Source organism: Acomys minous (assembly GCF_964271855.1).
Source record: "Acomys minous genome assembly, chromosome: 19".
In the NCBI taxonomy this organism is placed as follows: domain Eukaryota; kingdom Metazoa; phylum Chordata; class Mammalia; order Rodentia; family Muridae; genus Acomys; species Acomys minous.
This window is the reverse complement of record NC_140499.1, coordinates 34606598-34626433: the sequence shown is the minus strand read 5'-3', so window position 1 is coordinate 34626433 and position 19836 is coordinate 34606598. Positions and strand designations below refer to the sequence as shown.

The 19836-nt window shown below is 41.0% G+C and overlaps 1 protein-coding gene across 2 annotated transcripts in view; it reads left to right on the top strand.

Annotated features, from left to right (window-relative positions):
* Positions 1-19836, top strand: part of LOC311590409 (rho GTPase-activating protein 20-like) — a 46073-nt gene that overhangs the window by 2796 nt on the left and 23441 nt on the right. For both annotated transcript variants that reach the window (XM_084769350.1, XM_084769349.1), the window contains exons 2-9: positions 970-1090; positions 1591-1808; positions 3104-3263; positions 3884-3948; positions 5711-5844; positions 7051-7619; positions 11708-11864; positions 18081-18260. In XM_084769350.1, the coding sequence (XP_084625476.1) occupies positions 7235-7619; positions 11708-11864; positions 18081-18260 (722 nt within the window). In that variant the 5' untranslated portion in view covers positions 970-1090; positions 1591-1808; positions 3104-3263; ... (1 more) ...; positions 5711-5844; positions 7051-7234. The remainder of the gene's footprint in view (positions 1-969; positions 1091-1590; positions 1809-3103; positions 3264-3883; positions 3949-5710; positions 5845-7050; positions 7620-11707; positions 11865-18080; positions 18261-19836) is intronic.

The window sequence follows — 19836 nt, the reverse complement described above, 5'->3', positions numbered from 1 at the left end:
GATACATAGATATTCATTTTATTCACTCTCTGACTCTAAAGAACACTGACTAATACAGCATATAAAAGTGATGCATGCTGATAATTTCACCGACTGGCAGCTAAACAAATTGAGCACGCCCTGACCTATGTGGTAAGATTATACCTCAAAAAAAAAAAAAAGTTAAAAATAAAAGTAAAAGGAAGTGAGATTTTCAAGCTCAGTATCTGCCAATTCTTGTTCTTTGTAAAAAGCACAGATAGCATGAAAGCACAATCCTTGCAGAATCTCCAACTTCTACAAGCAGCCACAACAGGACCAGACACCAAGTTACTTGTGTAAAATAGGATGGAAGTAATTCTCACTGAACACTAGAAAGAATACAAGCAGTCTCTTTTTACACTGACATACCCAGATGTATAAATGATAAAACAAATTACTCGTAAAGCATAGAATTCCTAAAGAAACCATATGTTTGGAGTAGAACAACTTGAAAAGGTAACAATAGAAGATTTGTGGGTGTTTGTTTGTTTAATGCTTTAGGGAATTATCCCAACATTCAAATTAATAAATTTGTGAAGTGGATAGTAAAAAGCTTAAACAGTAGGAGAAATATCATAAGGGGTTTCCAACAAAGGTTTTTGGTTTTGTTTTTCAAGAAGTTGAGAAAGATCACACAAAAAAGTAAGTCTTTGAGCTTAATGCCTAAAAATATGGTATAGTCATTGGGGAGGCAGAGGCAGGCTGATCTCTGTAAGTTCAAGGCTAGCCTGGTCTATGAAGCAAGTTCCAGAACAGCCAGGCTACACATAGAAAAACCCTGTCTCCAAAAAAAACCAACCAAACAAAACAAAACAAAAAGAAGGTAGTGTAGGCATCGGGTTATTGTGTAATTCAAATGCTGATTTCTGTACTCCCTGCCCCCATATCTGGTTCCATATCTTGTTCTGAGAATCTTCTGTCTCAATGTTGTGTAAACACTGCTTCCAGGCTCGACTTCCTGCCAGCCAAGGGATGGAGAGCTGGAGAAGGAAGTAGGGGATTCGACCACAGGAGAGGGCCAAGAAACATCAGTAGAAGGAGCTGGAGCAGAGAAAGCTACAAAGTGCAAGTACTGCTGGGATTCATGCTGGGAGGAAGCCAAATTAGCTTAAAGGGAGAAGAATAGAGAAGTACCTGCTCAGTTATTGTGTTGTGAAACTTATTATTAAACAAACAAAAGAGTCTCAATTATTTATGTGATAGCCATGTTAGGAGAGAAACTAAGAGAAACAAATACAGTTTGGTAAAAATAAGTTTAATAAGTTAGGCATGGTGGCACATGTCTATAACACTGAAGAGGGTTAGGTGGGAGAGTGCCAGAATTTGAGGGTAGCCTAGGCTATATAACCTCTCCCCAAAATACCACAAAACGAAAATGGAATAAGAGAAACATAATTACTGAAAAGCAGGGAAAGACTGATGCAAAAGAAGCAAATCAAGTGTACTCCAAATGGCAAATTCAAAATTAGTGGGCAGAACATTGTCACCAAAATGGCCGAATAGAATTGTGGTGGTTGGGATGGGAATGGCCCCGATACATGCATATATATTTGAATGCTTGGTCCGCAGTTGATGGGCTGTTTGGAGAAGATTAGGAAGTGTGGCCTTCCTGGAGGAGGTGTGACTACAAGTTTGCTTTGAGTCGTAAAGCTCCCACCATACCTGGTGTCTCCATCTCTCTGTCTGCCTGCCTATGGATCAGGATATAAAGCTCTCAGCTACTGTTCCAGTGCTGTGCCAGTGCCATGATTCCCTCCATGATGATAATGAACTAACCCTCTAAAACTGTAAGTATCACCTCTAATTAAACATTGTAGTTTATGAGAGTTGCCTTGGTCATAGTGTCTCTCACAGCAATAGAACAGTAAGACAGGGATGTTCCTACTGTCACCCCCCACCCACACACACACACACATACCTTTAAAAGCCCAAGGACAAACACATGGCAAGAGGGTAGAAACAGTCCTTGAGTCTGTGATTTCCCCCACAAAAAAAGAGCAAGAACTTAATGTGCATGTATGACACTCTCCAAGAAGCCCATAGGGCAGAAAACAACAAATGGCAATAGAAAATCCCTACACATATCAATAACTATCATTAATGGAATTGACTAAATTCTTCAATCAAGAGATATAAAGGAGATGACTCAGCAGTTAAAAGTGCACGCTGCTCTAACAGACAATGTCAGTTGAGTTCCCAGCAACTTTGCTTGGCAGCTCAGACCTGCTTGTAACTCCAGCTCAAGGAGAAGCCCATACATCTGGCCACTGAGGACATCGGTACTAACGTGCACATACTGACACACAGACACATAATTTAACAACAAAAGTAGATGCTTTTAAAAGAAAAAATTAATTATTTGAAAGATAAGAGAGCTGGCTCGTGGTGCCTATAAGAGGCTCAAGTTTGCCTTTATAACACACCTGGACTAAAAGTGAAGGAATGAAAATAAGATGCTACACGCAAGTAAAAACAAAAGAAAGCAGAGTAGACATGGCATTTGAAAGGAAATCTGTAAATGTTATTTTCATTTCCTCAGAGGAGGGGAGTAGATGAGAGCCATACACAAGCTGTACAAATGCACGGCTTGGGCTGAGCACAGAGCATTTCTTTCTCTGTTCTAGCTATCCCTAGGTCTAGGCCTGGAAGCTTCTAACCTCCATATAATCTAATCTTCTGTAAGCCTCGACCTTGAGGGCTTCAGCTTCCAGTCTCTGTTTGCCAACCTATGCCTAGAATATTTTCAGTCTCTGAGACTTACTGCTGAATAAACTCGACCTTTCTAGTTCTTTCTGAACTCTGGTTGGCTGGTTCAACTCAGCTGTTCTGGCTCAAACTCATCTCTAAGATGGCTGATTCAATCTGGCTTCACTTAGCTCCTCACCAAATTGTTCCAAGCTCAAGCTTTTCCCAAGGCCTCCTTAGTAGATTCACTGCTACAGGGGAGTCAAGTAACCATTGCTATGTTTAAGGGACACGGGAAAAAGCAGCCATTGAATGAAGGGGGTGGGGTTGGAGTTAATATTGGAAAGCCAAGTGAACGTGCTGCCAGGAACACCTGTGGTCTTCTGTTTGCTTGCAGTCTTCCATTCCTTCATGATCTCATTCAGGACTCAGGAGGCTGAGTGGCCGTCATTCTGCTCCTGGGCCTGGAACAGGAGGTCCAGCAGCAGCTGCTATGTGGGAACTTCTGGCTGGGAAGTAACTTAAAGAGCCTTGGAAGATGTAAATCGAATGCAAAGGTTTTTTTTTTTTTTAAGATATTACAATGCATGTGATTGTAAAGTACCCATGCGAGAACCTACAGGGTGGTTCAGAAGATTTTATAGCTTGGGAAAATAATTATACAGTGGAATGGAACAGGAATAGGAGTTGTGATTCTGGGCCCCTGCTTCAAGTGAGGTATTGGAGGGATTCAGAGCCTGTCACTGCATCTGTGAAGTCATGCACTTGGACAAGTTTAGATGACCCCAAAGCCCTCCTCCAAGGCAGGAGTGCCCCCATGTTGTCATCACACTGGCAGTCCGAGGGTCAGAAACACTAAGTTTAATTGGCTTCAAGCCCTGTGTTACAGTGAGGTAACAGACTCATTTGAGTTGGGATGCTGAGTCCCAGGAGGGATAGCAGAAAGATTCCACACATAACTTATACTCTGTTCCGATGGGATCCAAAGGGTCTGACATCTTCGTTTCTTCTCTTTATATCAGCCAAACCTCTCTGACAACATTTATATTGCTCACTAGAACACAGATCATGTGATTTATAAATAAGCCCATGTTTTAACCAGATGCTTCTAGGAAAATCACCTGTTTCTTTGTAAAATACTAATCACCTTCATGGCTTTTTCCTTCCTTTTTTTGAGAATTAGATCAAGCCATCTATTCATGAGCCTGATGTCCTGACACACAGTAATGAACGACTCTGCAGGTGAGTGGATCACTACTAATGCCTCCTTGACAATCTGTGTCACTGTGAACATAAGGCTCCTTCCCCTAAGCTGGAGAAAGTGTCCTAGGACAGTTCTCTAGTGCGCAGTGTGTGAGTGAATGCATGCGTGTGGGTGAGCCCTGCTGCCACTGTGTGATTTTGCCTATGCTGGCATCTGCTACCTCCACATTACACAGATATGAGATCGGCCATAGCCAAGCAGTAGTACTTATCGAGGAGTCAGACTTGTTATTATATGGCCGCCAAGCCCAGGAGCTTCTGATTTGCACAAGACAAAGTAAAACCTAAATTAACAAAGGAAAACTCCAAATCTAAACCTTTATACCTGGGATTCACCAGTGAGCTTGAAACAGGGGACATTTGGAACCATGCCTTCCTAGTCTTGGCCTGGTCACACTTCAAGCTACATTATTCCAGGTGTGCCCTGTGTACTTACTGAGCAGAATCCTGGCTTTTATGGACCAGCTGCCAGTAGGGCCTTCCCAGGCCTGGGTCATGCTCATCACAAACATCTCCAGACTCTCCCAAGTATCTCTCCCTGGAACTCTTCCCTCCCCTTCTCATGAGTATTGTAATGAGCTTAAAGTGGACTGCACTACTTAAGGTGGATTGCACTGCTTTTCTGGGAGGCTCATCACCCATACCATCCTCTTACAAGAGAAGGGCTTGGAAATCTGTTAAAAAAACGTTCAAACAATCGCGAAACAACCCGTCTCCAGCTGATGCTGCCTAATTAAATGGCATTCCTGAACTTTTATTATGGAATATATTTCTATCTATTTTATGACTTCCAACTGCTTTGAAAAGGCACATCATAAAAACTGTATCTGGGAAAGTACTTCAAAAGTTGCCTTTCCCACATGGTAGCCTCCTAAGAAGAACTGTCCTCAGTGAAGGCTGGGGTTGGGGTAGGGTGCTCAGCCTGTCACCAAGAGGACTCAGTTCCTGCTTCACAAGGTGTAAATGCTGATGGCAAGTCAGAACCTGGGTGAGTCCCTGAAAAATCAAAGGAGCTGATTTCCAGAAAGGAAACCCAAAGGTTGTGTAGACTTTAAGACTGATGAAGGGTTGGGGAGTGGAGGGGGTGAGAGAAAGGATCCCCCTCCTTGAGGGAGGGAGAAAGGAGGGCGAGCAAAGAGGAGAGAAGAGGAGGAGGGAAGGGGCTGAGGAAACAGGGTGAAAAAGAAGAGGAAGAGAAATGTCTTGAAAGAGGTTCCCAAGGTTTTCAGCCCTTGGGAGAGGCTGGCTGCAGGAGCCACCTGCCTTCTTGCTTGCCTTGCTTTCACTGAATCCAGCAGCCTCGCATAGCATGCGCCTTCCTATTCCTGAGGCTACACCAGTCATGGTCTCTGTCCTCCAAAGTGGCCAGGTCTCAGGAGCCCTTTAGAGATCACAGACACCACTGTAGCCATCGCGGAGGCTACTTCCCACCAGAGTCCTCATAAAGGATGCGCGAAGATTGCAGCTCCTGACCCCAACGCCTGACCAAGAAAAGCAAACAGGGATCGGGTGTAGCCTTGGCGCCCCTGGGGAGCTGTGGAGAAAGCTGCAGCTTTCTCCCTGAATTCTCAGTCTGTCTGCCGCCCCCACTCTTGAGCATCCAGGACTGCGCAGCGGGGAAGAGGGGAGGGGACAGCTGGAAGCAGAGGGCGGGGAGGAGGAGCCAAAGCTGGAGCCAACATCCCTGGGCCTCAGGGCTACAGCCCACAGGCTCTCAGGGCGGGTCCTCCTGCCTCTCCAGAGTTGCCGCGATCTCGGTCCGGACTGCGTTGAAGCCTAGGTCAGTCTTCTCGGCCGCGCTGTCCCCGCCAGAGAAAGACAGCAAGTTGTGCTGCACCCAGGACTTGGGAGGGAAGGTGGCCACCTTCAGGCCCGGTAAGTAGTGAGCCCCGCGGTCCTGTGCCCTGCACCCTGACTTCCTGAGCAGCATGGTTCAGCTGTGGGCTTGCTGGCCTCATGGGGGTGCTGCCTTCCCATCCCTTATCTGTCCCTTCTCAGAGCCAGCTGCAAGAACTTCCCTGTGCTGCTTTGCATCCAGAGATCATTGTGTGGGAATGTGTGTGGCTCCCAGAGAGGTGGATGTGCTGAGCAGTTTGGTGGGAGGATTGTGGCTTTGGTTGATCTGGACTAGGGCACCTCACCTTAGCTGAGAAAGAGGCCCTCCTTCCTCCTACCCCCACCTTTGTGGGGCACCCCCAGACCAATTCAACTTCATTAGGTTCTGAAGCTGGAGTGTGGATGCAGGTTGCAGAGGGAACCTGAGGGTGGGTGTACTTTTGCATCCTTTGTGGAGAGTGTGGCCAGGTAAGCAAGCGCAGGCCAAGTGGAACCCTTTGAAGAGCTCACATTTGACACTGAGTATTGGAAAAGTGTGAGTGCCCTCTCTAATGGTTAGAGTTGAACACAGGTGAAAAGGCCAGCAGGTGAAGTCACTGAAGCCAATGAGTCAAAATAGGCGTTGAACACAAGTGGGTTGCTTGTGCCACAGAAGGTTAAGGGTGAGGGAGTTCTCAGCATTGTCGAGTACTGGGAGTGTGTGACCCTGCTTCTATCCAATGCCTACCCCTGGGTGATGGGTGATGTTAGTTAAGTTTACAATACTCTGAAACTGTAAGAAGTTACCACCCTCATTATCTAGGTTGGCACCCCCACCTAGAGATGCAGAGAAATTACTAGACACTAAGTGGGCGCTTGCAAGCCAAATAAACAAACTACAGTAGCGCCCGTTTTATTTCATTATCCTGAATTATGTCAACCACTAGTAAAAATGCTACATTGCATTGAGTATGTGAGTAGGTGAAATGAACTCACAGGCTTAGCACACAGAAGCTGTCCGTTTCTTTAAGTAAATAGCTGTCAGAGGTAACTCGGAGGCATTTTATAGGAGATAAAGCTATGGAAAAGCTTGAGCTAGTTTGGCATAACTTGTATAGAGATGGGTATGGAGAGAGTTAGTCCTTACCACTTTGGAAACATTGAAGGAAGCTTGAAGTTTCTTAACCGCATTGTAGAGCTTCTGTGGGCATACATAAGTAAGCTAGGCAGCCTTAACTCCCACTGTTTCCTCTTCTGTTTTACCAGGGGCCACCATCATTACTACAAAGAATGAGAGGTTGATACATTGTAAGACTGAAGATTTGTAACAGCACGTAGCTACATCCTCCTTGAAGAACTGTGGATTCCCTGGGAGTGTCTAGTGACCACCCGCCTTCATTCCCACCTCAGGACAATCACGTTGAGTCCTCATGGCATTGCCTGGTGAAAGATGGCATCCAGCCTGACTTGTACTGGAGTGATCTGGGCTTTGCTCTCCTTCCTTTGTGCTGCCACCTCCTGTGTGGGCTTCTTCATGCCTTACTGGCTCTGGGGATCTCAGCTGGGCAAACCTGTGTCTTTTGGCACTTTCAGGAGATGCTCCTATCCGGTGCATGATGAGAGTCGGCAGATGATGGTTATGGTGGAGGAGTGTGGGCGCTATGCCTCCTTCCAGGGCATCCCCAGCACAGAGTGGAGGATCTGTACCATAGTGACAGGCCTGGGCTGTGGCCTGCTCCTCCTTATGGCTCTCACTGCCCTTATGGGTTGCTGTGTGTCAGATCTCACCTCCAGGACAGTAGGAAGAGTGGCTGGAGGAATACAGTTTCTTGGGGGTAAGTGACTTTGCTAAACTAAGGTTGTTTTCATAGAATCGTAAAGCTGTATTGAAAAATATGCCTCAATTGCCCATTGTGGTTCAATTGTAATTGACATTTGGAATGCATGGAGAAGTAGATATAAAATGGTTATCTAATACAACTAGCAAAGTCCAATACCTTTTCCAGGGTCAGGGTTCTTCATGCTGCTTCATCCTCAATTTGTTTATTTGTTTGTTTCTAACCACCATAAGTCCTTCTGGACTCCACCTTGAGGAGAACAAAGATTGTTATTTCTCCATAGAGATAAACATGCTCTCTAAGAACCAACTAGTTTAAATCAAAGGAAACCCTGATTATTTTCTTCATATCTATGTATGTACACTCCCAAAATAATGGATGGGCTTTGTTATGGCATCTGAATACATAAATGTATATTTCTATATGTTTTACTACACTCTAATATATTTGAAAGAATTATTCAGCAGAAAATGCTTATGAAAAACATTGTTGGTAGACTTTTGCTATCATAATTAGTTCAGGGTAACTACATATATTAATGAAACTACATAGTTTGCAGAAGGCCCAACTTATTTTTTTCTTTTCTTTTTTAAATTAACTTATTTAGAATACAACTCAATTGTTCTCCCATCACTCGTATCCTCCCATTCCTCCTACCCTCCCACCCCCATCCTATTACCCTCCATGTCCGAGGGGGATCTCCTCCCCCACTTTATGGTCACAGGCTAAACAGTCTCATCTTGGCAGTCTGCCTATTCTTTCTTTGAGTGCCACCAGGGCTCCCCACGAAGGGGAGGTCATCAAATATGGGGCACCAGAGCTCATGTCAGAGTTAGTCCCTGCTTTCTACATAACTGTAGAGGATGTCTTGTCAATTGCCTAGATCAGAGTAGGGGTTTGGTGTTTACTACTTGTCTTGTACTTGGTTAGTGCAATAGTTTGAGCAGACACCCCTGGGCCCTGATCTATCTGTTACGATGTTCTTCTTATAGGTTTCTAAGATCCTTCTATTTCCCCATCTCCTATATTTCTCTTACCTAGAATCCCAGTAGGATGTCCTCACATCTGTCCCAATCTCTTGGTAAGTGAAGACATTTATGGGGCATGCCTTTTGGGCTAGTGTCCAATTATAAGTGAGTATATGCCATGTGAGTCTTTCTGTTTTGGGGGGAACTCACTCAGTATGATCGTTTCTAATTTCCTCCATTTGTCCACAAATTTCTGGATTTCCTTGTTTTTTATAGCCGAGTAGTATGCCATAGTGTAAATGTACCACAATTTCTTTATCCATTCTTCCACCGAGGGACATTTAGGCTGTTTCCAGATTCTGGCTATTATGAATGAGGCTGCTATGAACATGGTTGAGCATATGTCCCTGTTGTGTAGTGGAGCATTTTCTGGGTATATTCCAAGGAGTGGAATAGCTGAGTCTTGAGTAAGCCCTATTCCCATTTTTCTGAGAAAGTGCCAGATAGATTTCCAAAGTGGTTGTACCAGTTTGCATTCTCACCAGCAATGAAGGAGTGTTCCTCTTTCTCCACATCCTTGCCAGCATGATCCCAGCCCCCTTGCTCCCTATGTCCCAGTCCCACCCTTACACCCTCTTTTCTCTAATTCCTTTCTCCTTTTTCTCAGGGGAGGAGCGGCCCCTAAGGTGTATCAACCCACCCAGGCACTTGGAGATGCATTCTGGCCCACAGTCACTGGTTTACAGGAACACGTTCCAAGAATGGACTTGTGGGAAGGGAATTCAGAAATATTTGTGAGAAAACTTCAAGTAAACAAGGCTAAAGTCTTGTGACCTTAGTTTCCTCAAAAGCACTGAATAATTCTTTGAAGGTTTTTTTTGTTTATTTGTTTGTTTTTGTCTTTCTCAAGTGTAGGAAACAGGGGTGAATTTGCTTCTACTGCTATTATTCGTATGTCTCTATGGAAAATCATGTTTTGTCGCATGGAGCTTCTCCTTGTAATTGTGTACTTCATTCATGTGACCTTTGTACTCCTCAGAGTGTACCCTGTCTGATTCTCTGAATGAGGTTGCCTATTGCATGCAGCATTTGTCTGCTGCATTTTTAGGCCTAACTCTCCCAGGGTCATTCCCTGAAGAAAGTGTATAATGATCTCATGTATCATACAGACAAAAACTCAAAATTCTGTAGAATTTTTGTTATTGGGTGATTTATACAAGCAGAGGATCTTATAGTCATAGGCATAATTAAACCTAAAAACCTCAAATCAAGAAATATTCATTACAAAGATATGCTAAAATATAAAAAGAAGGAAGCAACATATTCTCACTTGTACATACAAACATGGCAAGATTTCCCCAAGTACATTAAACAATATTTGCAAATGATAAATACGGCTGGGATATTCTTGAACACAGTATATAAAAATTATAAATAAGGCTGAAATATTCTTGAAGATAATATTTGCAAATGAGAAGGCTGAAATTTTCATAAGAAAACACAATACAATACACCTCAAATTCCAAACTCATAAAAGCTAGTAAATACACACACATGTTGCAACGTTCAAGCAAAATAATAGAACACTTTTAAATGAATGTTTAAAGAAGCACATATTTTTTCCACATCATTGACTAAAATCTCTTGATCTTTTCCTAAAACAATGGTGGTAGTTGGATATAGTTGCCCGTTTTTTCTGTAAGACACTGATGCTCACGTAGTTTCATATCCTAAAGAAAGGATTCAGTCTTATCAAAGCATGCTTTTAATTTCATCTATGTAACTTCCAGTCATATAAAGTTATAGAATCCTGATCAAACTTATAGAAATGTCAATGAAGTGCCTTTAGTAAAGGAAGAGTTGGAATAAAATGCTATAGTTCATAGCTGACTAGAAACTAAAAATCTTTCTTTTACAATACCTATGCATATAAGCATTAGACCGTATATATAAGTTCAAATAAACAAAAAAAAATCCCTGCAACTTCATGTTTGCCTTTCTATGTTTCTATATGATAAATCACTTTGACCAAAAAGTACTTGGGGATTAAAGGTTGTATTTCAGCTGATGGTTGCAGTCCAGCATAAAGGAGAGTCAAAGTATGATCTCAAAAGCAAGAAACTTGGAGGCAGGAACTGAAACAGACATCATGGAAGAATGTTGCTTACTGGCACATGACCCAAGGCTTGTTCAGTCTACACCTCATAAATTCCAGGACCAAAAGGTAAAGCAATGTCACAGTCATAATAATCCTAAACCAAACCCAACAATGTAAGCATCTTAGTACCTGACATCTGCCACTCTGGGTCTCTTGGTCTCCAAAATGCCCAAGCAGCTCCATTTCCTCTGCTTCGCATTCCCAGCACATAGTTTAGCTCCAGGCTCAGGCAGCTCTATGCACAGCTACTGCTGCCCTTGATGCTCTTCTCCTGACCATAGTTTCTCCAATGTTCTGGGATCTCCACAGACTGAGGCTGTCCCCTCACCAAGGTCTCCTCTTGGCCTTTCTTCAGGTATATTAACCTGCCAACACAAGTGGTTCCTCTCATTCTTTGTGTAGAATTGAACCTTGTGGGCCTTTCCTCAAGTCTTTACAAAATAAAACACTTTGAAAGTCATCTTTTTAAAATATACAAGTCACTTACAAAGTTGACACTTTCTAAAATATTGTCTTTTGAAACCTTTAAAGTCTCTTCAAAAGTTAAAATCTTTCAACTACTGCATCCTGTAAAATAAAAAAAAATAGCTAAATACTTCTTAATTCACCAAGAAAAAGCCAGAGCATAGTCCTAATCAAATCAAATCAAAGCAGACCAAATCCTAATCATAATCAGATCAAAGCAAAGCAAAAGTCAAAAAGTGTAAGCGTTCCACATAATATATTGAATGCTCACCGTCCTCTGTGTTACCAAGGGCACCATTCCCCCAGGTCTGCCCTTTGCAGCTACCCACCGGCTACATCTGTGTAGGGAGCCTAGGTCGGATGCATGCATGGTCCTTCTTCATTGGTGCATCAGCCTCTTTGTGCTCCCCTGGGTCCAGGTTAGTTGGCTTAGTTGGTCTTGTGGAGCTCTTGTCCCCTCTGAGTCCTTCTGTTCTTCCTCTTTCTTCTCCAAGACTTCATGTGCTCTGCCCAATGTTTGGCTCTGCTCTCAGCATCTGTTGTGATCCACTGCTGGGTTGGAGCCTCTCAGAGGACAGCTATTCTAGGCTCCCATCTACAAGCATCGCGGAGCATCATTAACAGTGTCAGCAACTGGCTCTCTCCCATGAAGTGAGTCTCACAGAGGACCAGGCATTGCTTGGACATTCCCTCAGTCTCTGACCTATCTTTATCCCTGCACATTGTGTAGGTAGGGTAAACTTTGGGTCTAAGTGTTTGTGCATGGGTTGGTGTTCACCTCCCTCCACTAGGAGGCCCTATTAGTTAAGAGGGTGGCCTCTTCAGTCTGCAGGACCCCTGCTACTAGGATTCTCAGCTAGAGTCACCCCCATATCCTCCCAGAAGCCTACCCTGTTGTAGGTCTGCAGTCTGTCTCAGAGATGGCCCAGCCGCCTTTCTCTTCTATCTCACGCTCTCTGCCCTCCTGTCCCCTCTTCCCATGTCTGCTCTCCACCTTCATTTTTCCCCATACTCACTCTCCTACCCTGTAACCTCTTTTCAACCATTTCCTCTGTCCATACTATTTCCCACTCAGAGTGAGATTTTTACTAATCTTTAAAAAGCAATAACCAGTGTCACAGACTGCCTTTCTACCCTGTAACCACCTTTTACCTTTTACACATGAAAATTATTTTGAAATCCACTTTAATCAAGCCCTGTTTAAAATAGAGTCATAATATTCCTAGTTCTAGATCCTACTATATCACTTGGTTGCCATGCTTTTCTGAGCATAGGGTTATAATTTTATTATCTTCTGTCTGATATATAATTATATAGATTTATTATATATAATTATAATTGGATCATTATTTATTCCATTTTTTCCCTCTATCTACCGCTTCCTCACTCCTTCTCAAATTCATGTTTCTTTTTCTTGTTACTACTTAAGTACCTAACTATATACATAGAACCTGCTGTGTTTGATTAGTGTTGCTTTTATGTACATGATTTCAGAGGTGATCATTGGAGCTGGATAACATATTTTGGTGCTAATGCCTTGGGAAGACTAATATTTCTTCTCTCTTCATTTCTTATTTGCCTATATTTGTTGGAGGAAGAGTTTTATGAAATTTCCACCTTCTGCATTTGAATGCCAGTTGATATTGTTTGTTTAGGCATCCATATTGCTGAATCAACACACATAAAGCTTCTTTGCTACTTCTAGGAGACACAAACTCACAGTAGATTTTTCGTCCTCTGTCTTACCCATGTTTCTTGCCTTTTTCTGTGTTTTCTCCTGAGTCTTATTTGCTGCAATTGTGTAGAAGATGTATATGTTGGGCCTAGGTGTATTTTAACCAATTGTCTTGTTTTAATGACATTTTCTTTTTGATGGGAGGAGGGTTACACTTATCTGTGCATATAAGTACCTATATCTATCTATCTATCTTAGCAGTCAGCTAATAATTATGCTTGTTTATTAAATAGAGGTAGTAAGTTCCTTTCTAATATCTATGAGTTTATTATTCCTGGGTAATTGGCTAGATTTCTAGAACAGATATGATTTCAATTCTGTGGAATTGACTTTAAATCCAAAAAAAAAAAAAGCTGTTATTTCACCAAGATAAGGTGCTCACGTGGAACCCTTAGGAATATCTTGTGATGTTAGTTAGCTACTGTTGTAGTTAATAGTAACATGTGTGTAAAGCTATTGATTGCTTTCCTCCTTGATAAGCCTGCATAAAACTGTCCATTCCTTTGAAATCTAATCATAATAAAGAAGTCTTTCCAAGTGAAAACTAGCATGGGTGTTAATATTCTGATAATTGCCACAGGTCAATGCAGAGCCATGTGTCCCTCTGTCAGAGCCCAAGGAAAGGATTCTTTTTTTGGAGAAGAACTATTTTACACATTTGTGATGAATGCTGTTGTTTGTTTCCTTCTTTTTAATCCCCAGAAATCCTTCTATACTCCATTTTGAGAAGGTCCAGGTCGGGGGTTTCTGAAAATACGCCCTCCCTGGCTCATCACAGGTTAAAATTATTAGGGAAACCTGATAATTTTCTTTACATCTAATTGGTTTAAAAAAATAAGCGTAGTTCTGGAATTAAAATACATACATTTATTTTTTATTTGCTTTTATTTACCACACTTCAGTGCACCAGTCATTTGAAGTCAGAATTATTCAGCAGAATATCTTTATGAAGAAATTTTTGGTTTGGAAGAGTTTTCTTATTAATACTGTAAAATAACCCATATCAGTTAAACTATAAAGTTACCAGAAGGCATAATTTACTACTGTCACTAGAATTCAATCATTTTAAAGACATAAACATTCTAATTATAAATTATCTGTCACTGGGTGGTGGTGGTGCACACCTTTAATCCCAGCACTAGGGAGGCAGAGGCAGGTGGACCTCTATAATTTGCAGGCCAGCCTGGTCTACAAAGTGAGTCTAGGACAGCCAAGGCTATCACAGAGAAACCCTGTCTCAACAAAAAGAAAACGAAAAAAATCTGTCTATGATCACTTTCTGTCCAAAGTATACAACATATGAAATTATGAGATTTACAGAGTATTTCTCAGGTGTTTCAGCCACCATTTTCATATCACTAAGCTTTACTATATAAACATTAGTGTATATATATATGTGTGTGTGTGTGTGTGTGTGTGTGTGTGTGTGTGTGTGTGTCCTCCTCTGTACTCTTCAAAGTTGTCTGACTTCTCTGTGCAGGAAGCTTTCTGATTCTATCTCAGTAAAGCATGTTTATCTTTAAAGTGGTCCGTGATTTTTTTTTCAATCTGTTAGACTCTAAGGTTCACAGGGGTAGTGGCTTCTGCTGCCTGTTTACCCAAGGACTTTTAATAGTATAAAAAATTAGGACTTGAGAATTTTTGAGAATGATTATAAATTCCACAATGTTGTACCCAAGAATTCTTCTTATTGTCGTGTACATATTATTGTAGTTATCTATCTATCTTTCTAACATATATATTTATCTGTCTACTTATTATCTATCTGTCAGCTATCTATCATCCATCTTATATATGATATATATCCAATTTACATACATATATTTATTTATGGTTGTAAAAATCTGTTATTCCTTACAAACTCATATGGTTCAATAATATTTTTGAAAGCCAAAAGTGTGAAGGGAAATGAAATGTTGTGCCACTGTGTCAGTGACGTCATGAGCTTTGCCATCTTGACATCACAGTGTCCTCTCACTTGACAACTACAGCATCTTCAGACTTCAGTGGTTGGTCTGCAGACTGCTGTAGGCAGCCGTGGTGTTTAGTGGCAGGAAAGAGAGGGAGAATTGGACGGCTGTTGAGAGATTCTCCATTCCAGGCTCCACTGTAAAGGTATTTTTACATGACTATTATGATCCTCATGATAGGCTGATGGTGCCAGGAAGGGTTCTGTCCTGATTCCTCCAGACCCTGTGATCTAAGTCTTAACTCAGCAGTGGCTTCATGAAAAGCCACTCATGTTAGCAGCATTTAGAACCATTCCCCCCAAAGAAACAAGGTTACCATGTCATGGAGGTGTGTTTTGTGCTCTACAGGAGAATGGTGTCTGTATATCGTCAAAAAATATCTTCCCAAGTTCTGAGAGAGAATTATTTCCTGTTGCATCTAATTATGGAGTCCATCATGACCACAAGGGTTTGTTGGAAACTGGTCAGATGTCAACTGCAAAATCTCCAGAACTCTCTTGTTTTCAGTACATTGGTATTGTTTCAAATATATATTCTGTTCTTTGGAACCTAATTCCCAATATTTCAACATTGAATCAGATTAGACAAGAATTTTCCAAACATGTTCATTTACTTTCAATATTGTTTATCATGAAACTGAATTGGGACTATTCTTTAAAATCAGACCTGTCTATTATTACTTGATGTATGTAATGACAACCATAGGCTGCTGTCTCTCTTTCACACTGATTCACAGGCATCTTCAGTGCCTTCTTATGAAAATTTGTGGTGTTCCTGTACACAATCCTCGAACAATGTAGTGTAAGTTTTGGGCAGAGTAAACAGTCACATAGGAAAATATGTATTTTAAATATTCAAGTGTATTAGCTGAGCACTGGAAAAAAATCTTTTTTAAAAAAACCGAGGCCACTAATGATTACAGGGAAGAATTTACTATGGATCAGAGAAGAAAACTGTTCAGAGTCATCTAGAAGAGTTCAGAACAAAGGGGAAAAAAGACTTAGTATGATTAAGCTGTTTAGTAGAGAAAGGAGAATGTCAGGAGAGAGAAGTGGAGAGAGCTGTGGTAAGAAAAAAACTGCCTTCACAAAGGGATAGTGGTTCTCCAACATTCTAGGGGCTAGCATAATGTGGAAGAGATGGGCTTGTTTGGGAACTGACTGGAATCCAAGCAGGGACTTTGTGATGTAGAACAAGTAATTTTACTTTCCCTTCAGTTAACTGAGGCCAGCATGAGTGTTGCTATCCTAATCAGGATATCAGGAGCCACAGGTCAGTGGGTGGCATCTGTCCTTTTCCCAGAGGCAAGGGAAATGGATTCTCTTGCTGGACAAGAATTAGTTCACATATTCTTGATTAGGGCTGTTTTTTGTTTGTTTGTTTGTTCATTTGTTTCTAACTGCAAGAAATCCTTCTCCACTCCATCTTGAGCTGGACAAAGACTGTCATCTCTGGGTATATGTGCTACCCAAGCCCTAACTAGTTTAACTCATTAGGATAACCTGATTATTTTTTCACATCTATTTATGTTTGCTTACAGATAATGGGTGGGTTTAGTTATGGCATTTCAATGCCAATACATAAATGTATTTCTATATTTTTTTTACTGTATCCCAATGTATCAGTCATTTGAAAGAAGAATTATTCAGTAGAAAATCTTCATAAAGGACTTTACAGTTTGGTAGAGTTTTGCTATCTTAATTACTACTGTAAAATTACATAATAAGCTACACAGTATCCAGAAGGTACAATTTATTACTATCACCAAAATTCAACCTATTTGAAGACATAGGCATTGCAATTTTCCATGACTCTCCATGATTATTATGTGTGCACGGTATCCTGCATATTTAATTATGAGATTTGCAGAGTATCTTCCAGGTTGCTTTAGTCACAGTTCTTTGTATCTGTAGGCTGTCCTGTATAAACTACAAAACCATGTATCCTCCTATGTACTAATTCACATGAACCCTTCTCTATAGACCTGAATGCTGTCTGACTTCCTTGTGCTTACAACTTTCTGACTGTATCACAGTAAAGCACATTGCTCTTTAAAATCTACAATGCTTACATCTTTTAGACACTAAGACTCACAGGATTAATGATATCTACACGCTGCCTTTTTCAAGTTGACCTTTGATAAGTTAAAAGAATTAGGAATTTCGCCGGGCTTGGTGGCGCACGCCTTTAATTCCAGCACTCAGGAGGCAGAGGCAGGCGGATCGCTGTGAGTTCGAGGCCATCCTGGTCTACAAAGTGAGTCCAGGATGACCAAGGCTACACAGAGAAACCGTGTCTCGAAAAACAAAAAAACAAAAAACAAACAAAAAAAAAAAGAATTAGGAATTTAGAATATTTGAAGTTGAATGTAGATTTCATAATGTTTGGCACAAGCATTCCTCCTGTTATTGCACACATATTATTGTAGTTAGGATTCACTTTTTTTAAAGCACTATATTTAAAAGTGGCCTTCAATTCATGTTTGACATTGATGTGTGCATTTTTGTGAATCCATCTAGTATGTATTTCTTCTTCTCTTCAATATCATGCCTTGTAGTGTATTTCCTGATTTTATTTTAAATAATGAATAATATTCATAAATCCCGTTGGAAAAATGGATATTCTTTATTACTAAATTTTAAAAAATGGTTTTAATTGAAGCAGAATTACCTCACTCACCACTTCTCTTACTTTAGACCAGTGGTTCTCAACTTGTGGGTCGTGACCCCTTTGGCAGTGGCATATCAAATATCTGCCTATCATACTTACGTTAGGAGTCAAAACAGAATAAAAATTAGAGTTATGAAGTAGCAATGAAATAACTCTATGATTGGGTGTCAGCACAGCGTGAGAAACTGTATTAAAGTGTTAAAACATTTGGAAGGTTGAGAACCAGGGATCCTGACCACATCAGATGCCCTTCCTGAAACCCTTCCCATGACCATCACGTCGATACTGTCTGAAAACAGCCTACTTCTTCAGTCTGGTCCCAGTCCTTCCCTTCTTGAGTGACCTCTCTTTTTCTGTTACATTTTAAATCTGCCTAGAAGTCAGCAGAACCGTGCATTGTGAACTGAGCCTGTGTTTTAACCCCACACACCCTTTGAAATTTAGTATGAACATCGGTTATAGAACTTACCCACTGAATATCCTGTTCTCTAGGAGGAGACCTGTACCAGGAGAATCCTTATTTTCAGAAATGGAATTCATTGAGGAGTTCGCCAAGCAAGAAAAAGATCGATTCTTACTCTGTCTCGGTCCAGTGGAAGTCAGAAATGGCTGGACAAGGAAAAAGCGCTTCTTCTCTTTGTTTAATGATGTTTTGATTGTGTCTAATAACCTGTGAGTATGTGCATCATGCCTGCTTACTATGAGAGCCTACACTTTGATTACGCTTTATCTTACAAAAATAAATAGGTTTTTAGTTTTTTAAAAAATATAATTACCCTTCATTCTCTCCCTCCTCATTTTCCTATTCCATATCTTCTCACATTCCTTTCCTTGTTCTCTTTTAAGATCATGACTTCTTATTTTTTAATTGTTGTTACATACACATATGCACATTAAGGGACATATATATGTGTGTGTGGATATAAATATACATGTATCCTTAACTACATATATACAATCTACTCATCTAGGTTAATGTTTCTTGTATATGTATTTTTTCAGAATTGTCCATTTGGTATTAGATGACCAATTGGTTTGCTCTTTCTATGGGAGGAGTATTTCTCTTATTCTCAAAATTCCTTAGTATCACATACTTCTTAATGGATTTTGATCTGTATACAATATCACTATTTTTTTTATAAATGTTTTCATCAAATTTCTTAACATGTGCTACTTATGCTTCTATTCTGCTGTTAGATTCTGGTGAAAATGTAGCTACAAACTTGAAAAGAAGGCAGGAGTGGTAGCACAGACCATCAGGGTCGCTATCCTGAAGCGTCTGTGTGAGTAATATGCTTGTGGATCTTGTAGTCCACACAATGAAACATTTTCTCAAAATAAAATATTAAAAACATGAAAAACAGGGTTCCTCTGTTTACAGACAGACTATAGACCCAAGAGGGAAAAATCCATTTATAATGGGTACTCAGAAGGGGCCCAGGGTGGGCCACATATGTAAGCATCTCTGAGCCTATAACTTCCAAATTAATGTGAAGAGGTGAGAAGCAGATACCATCCCTACACTAAGCAGGGGACAGGATTGGTACTAAGTAAGTCCTGCTTGGTGATCCTGCAGAGGCTAGAGAAACCTGGTGTGATTGAAGCCTTATGCAGGGTTGTATTGTCACATGGAACCAAGGAAGTGTCGTCTGGGACCACATCACATAGAATTTCCAGGGCCATGATCGTTGTCTTGAAATTATTCTGAAAGGAAGGAAATTGAAACTGACCTTATCAAGTAACTGTTTTAAGGGTGTTCTTGTAAGTACATAAATGAATAGATTGTGGGACAGACATAAAAAAACAGCCTGTTCACTGTTGGGCATACACTTTCTGGTCATTGATAAATAATATTCCTGAAGATCCACCTCACACATTGTGACAAAAACCACCTGGGTGCATTTCTTCTGATCAGTCACTCTAAGCTCCCAGCCTAGAAAGTGGTGACTTAATGTCTGACCGCTACAGGCCTAAAATAAGTGAATGGCTCAGCTTGTCTGTCGGTCTATCCATTTTTCTTGTCTTTCTCTTCATCTCCTCTTTGGTCCACAGTAGGAGAACCTCACATTTTATTTTAAAATATCCGTAGTCAGCTCATTTTAAACTTAAAAGAAAACACTGAGCATTTACCATATAGTGTAGTTGGGAAAGTAATTGGGAAACTGAATTTCAGTTTGATTTTTGAGAATAAAGGAAGCTAGCTGGGTGGTGGTGGCGCAAGTCTTTAAGGCCAGCACTCAGGACGCAG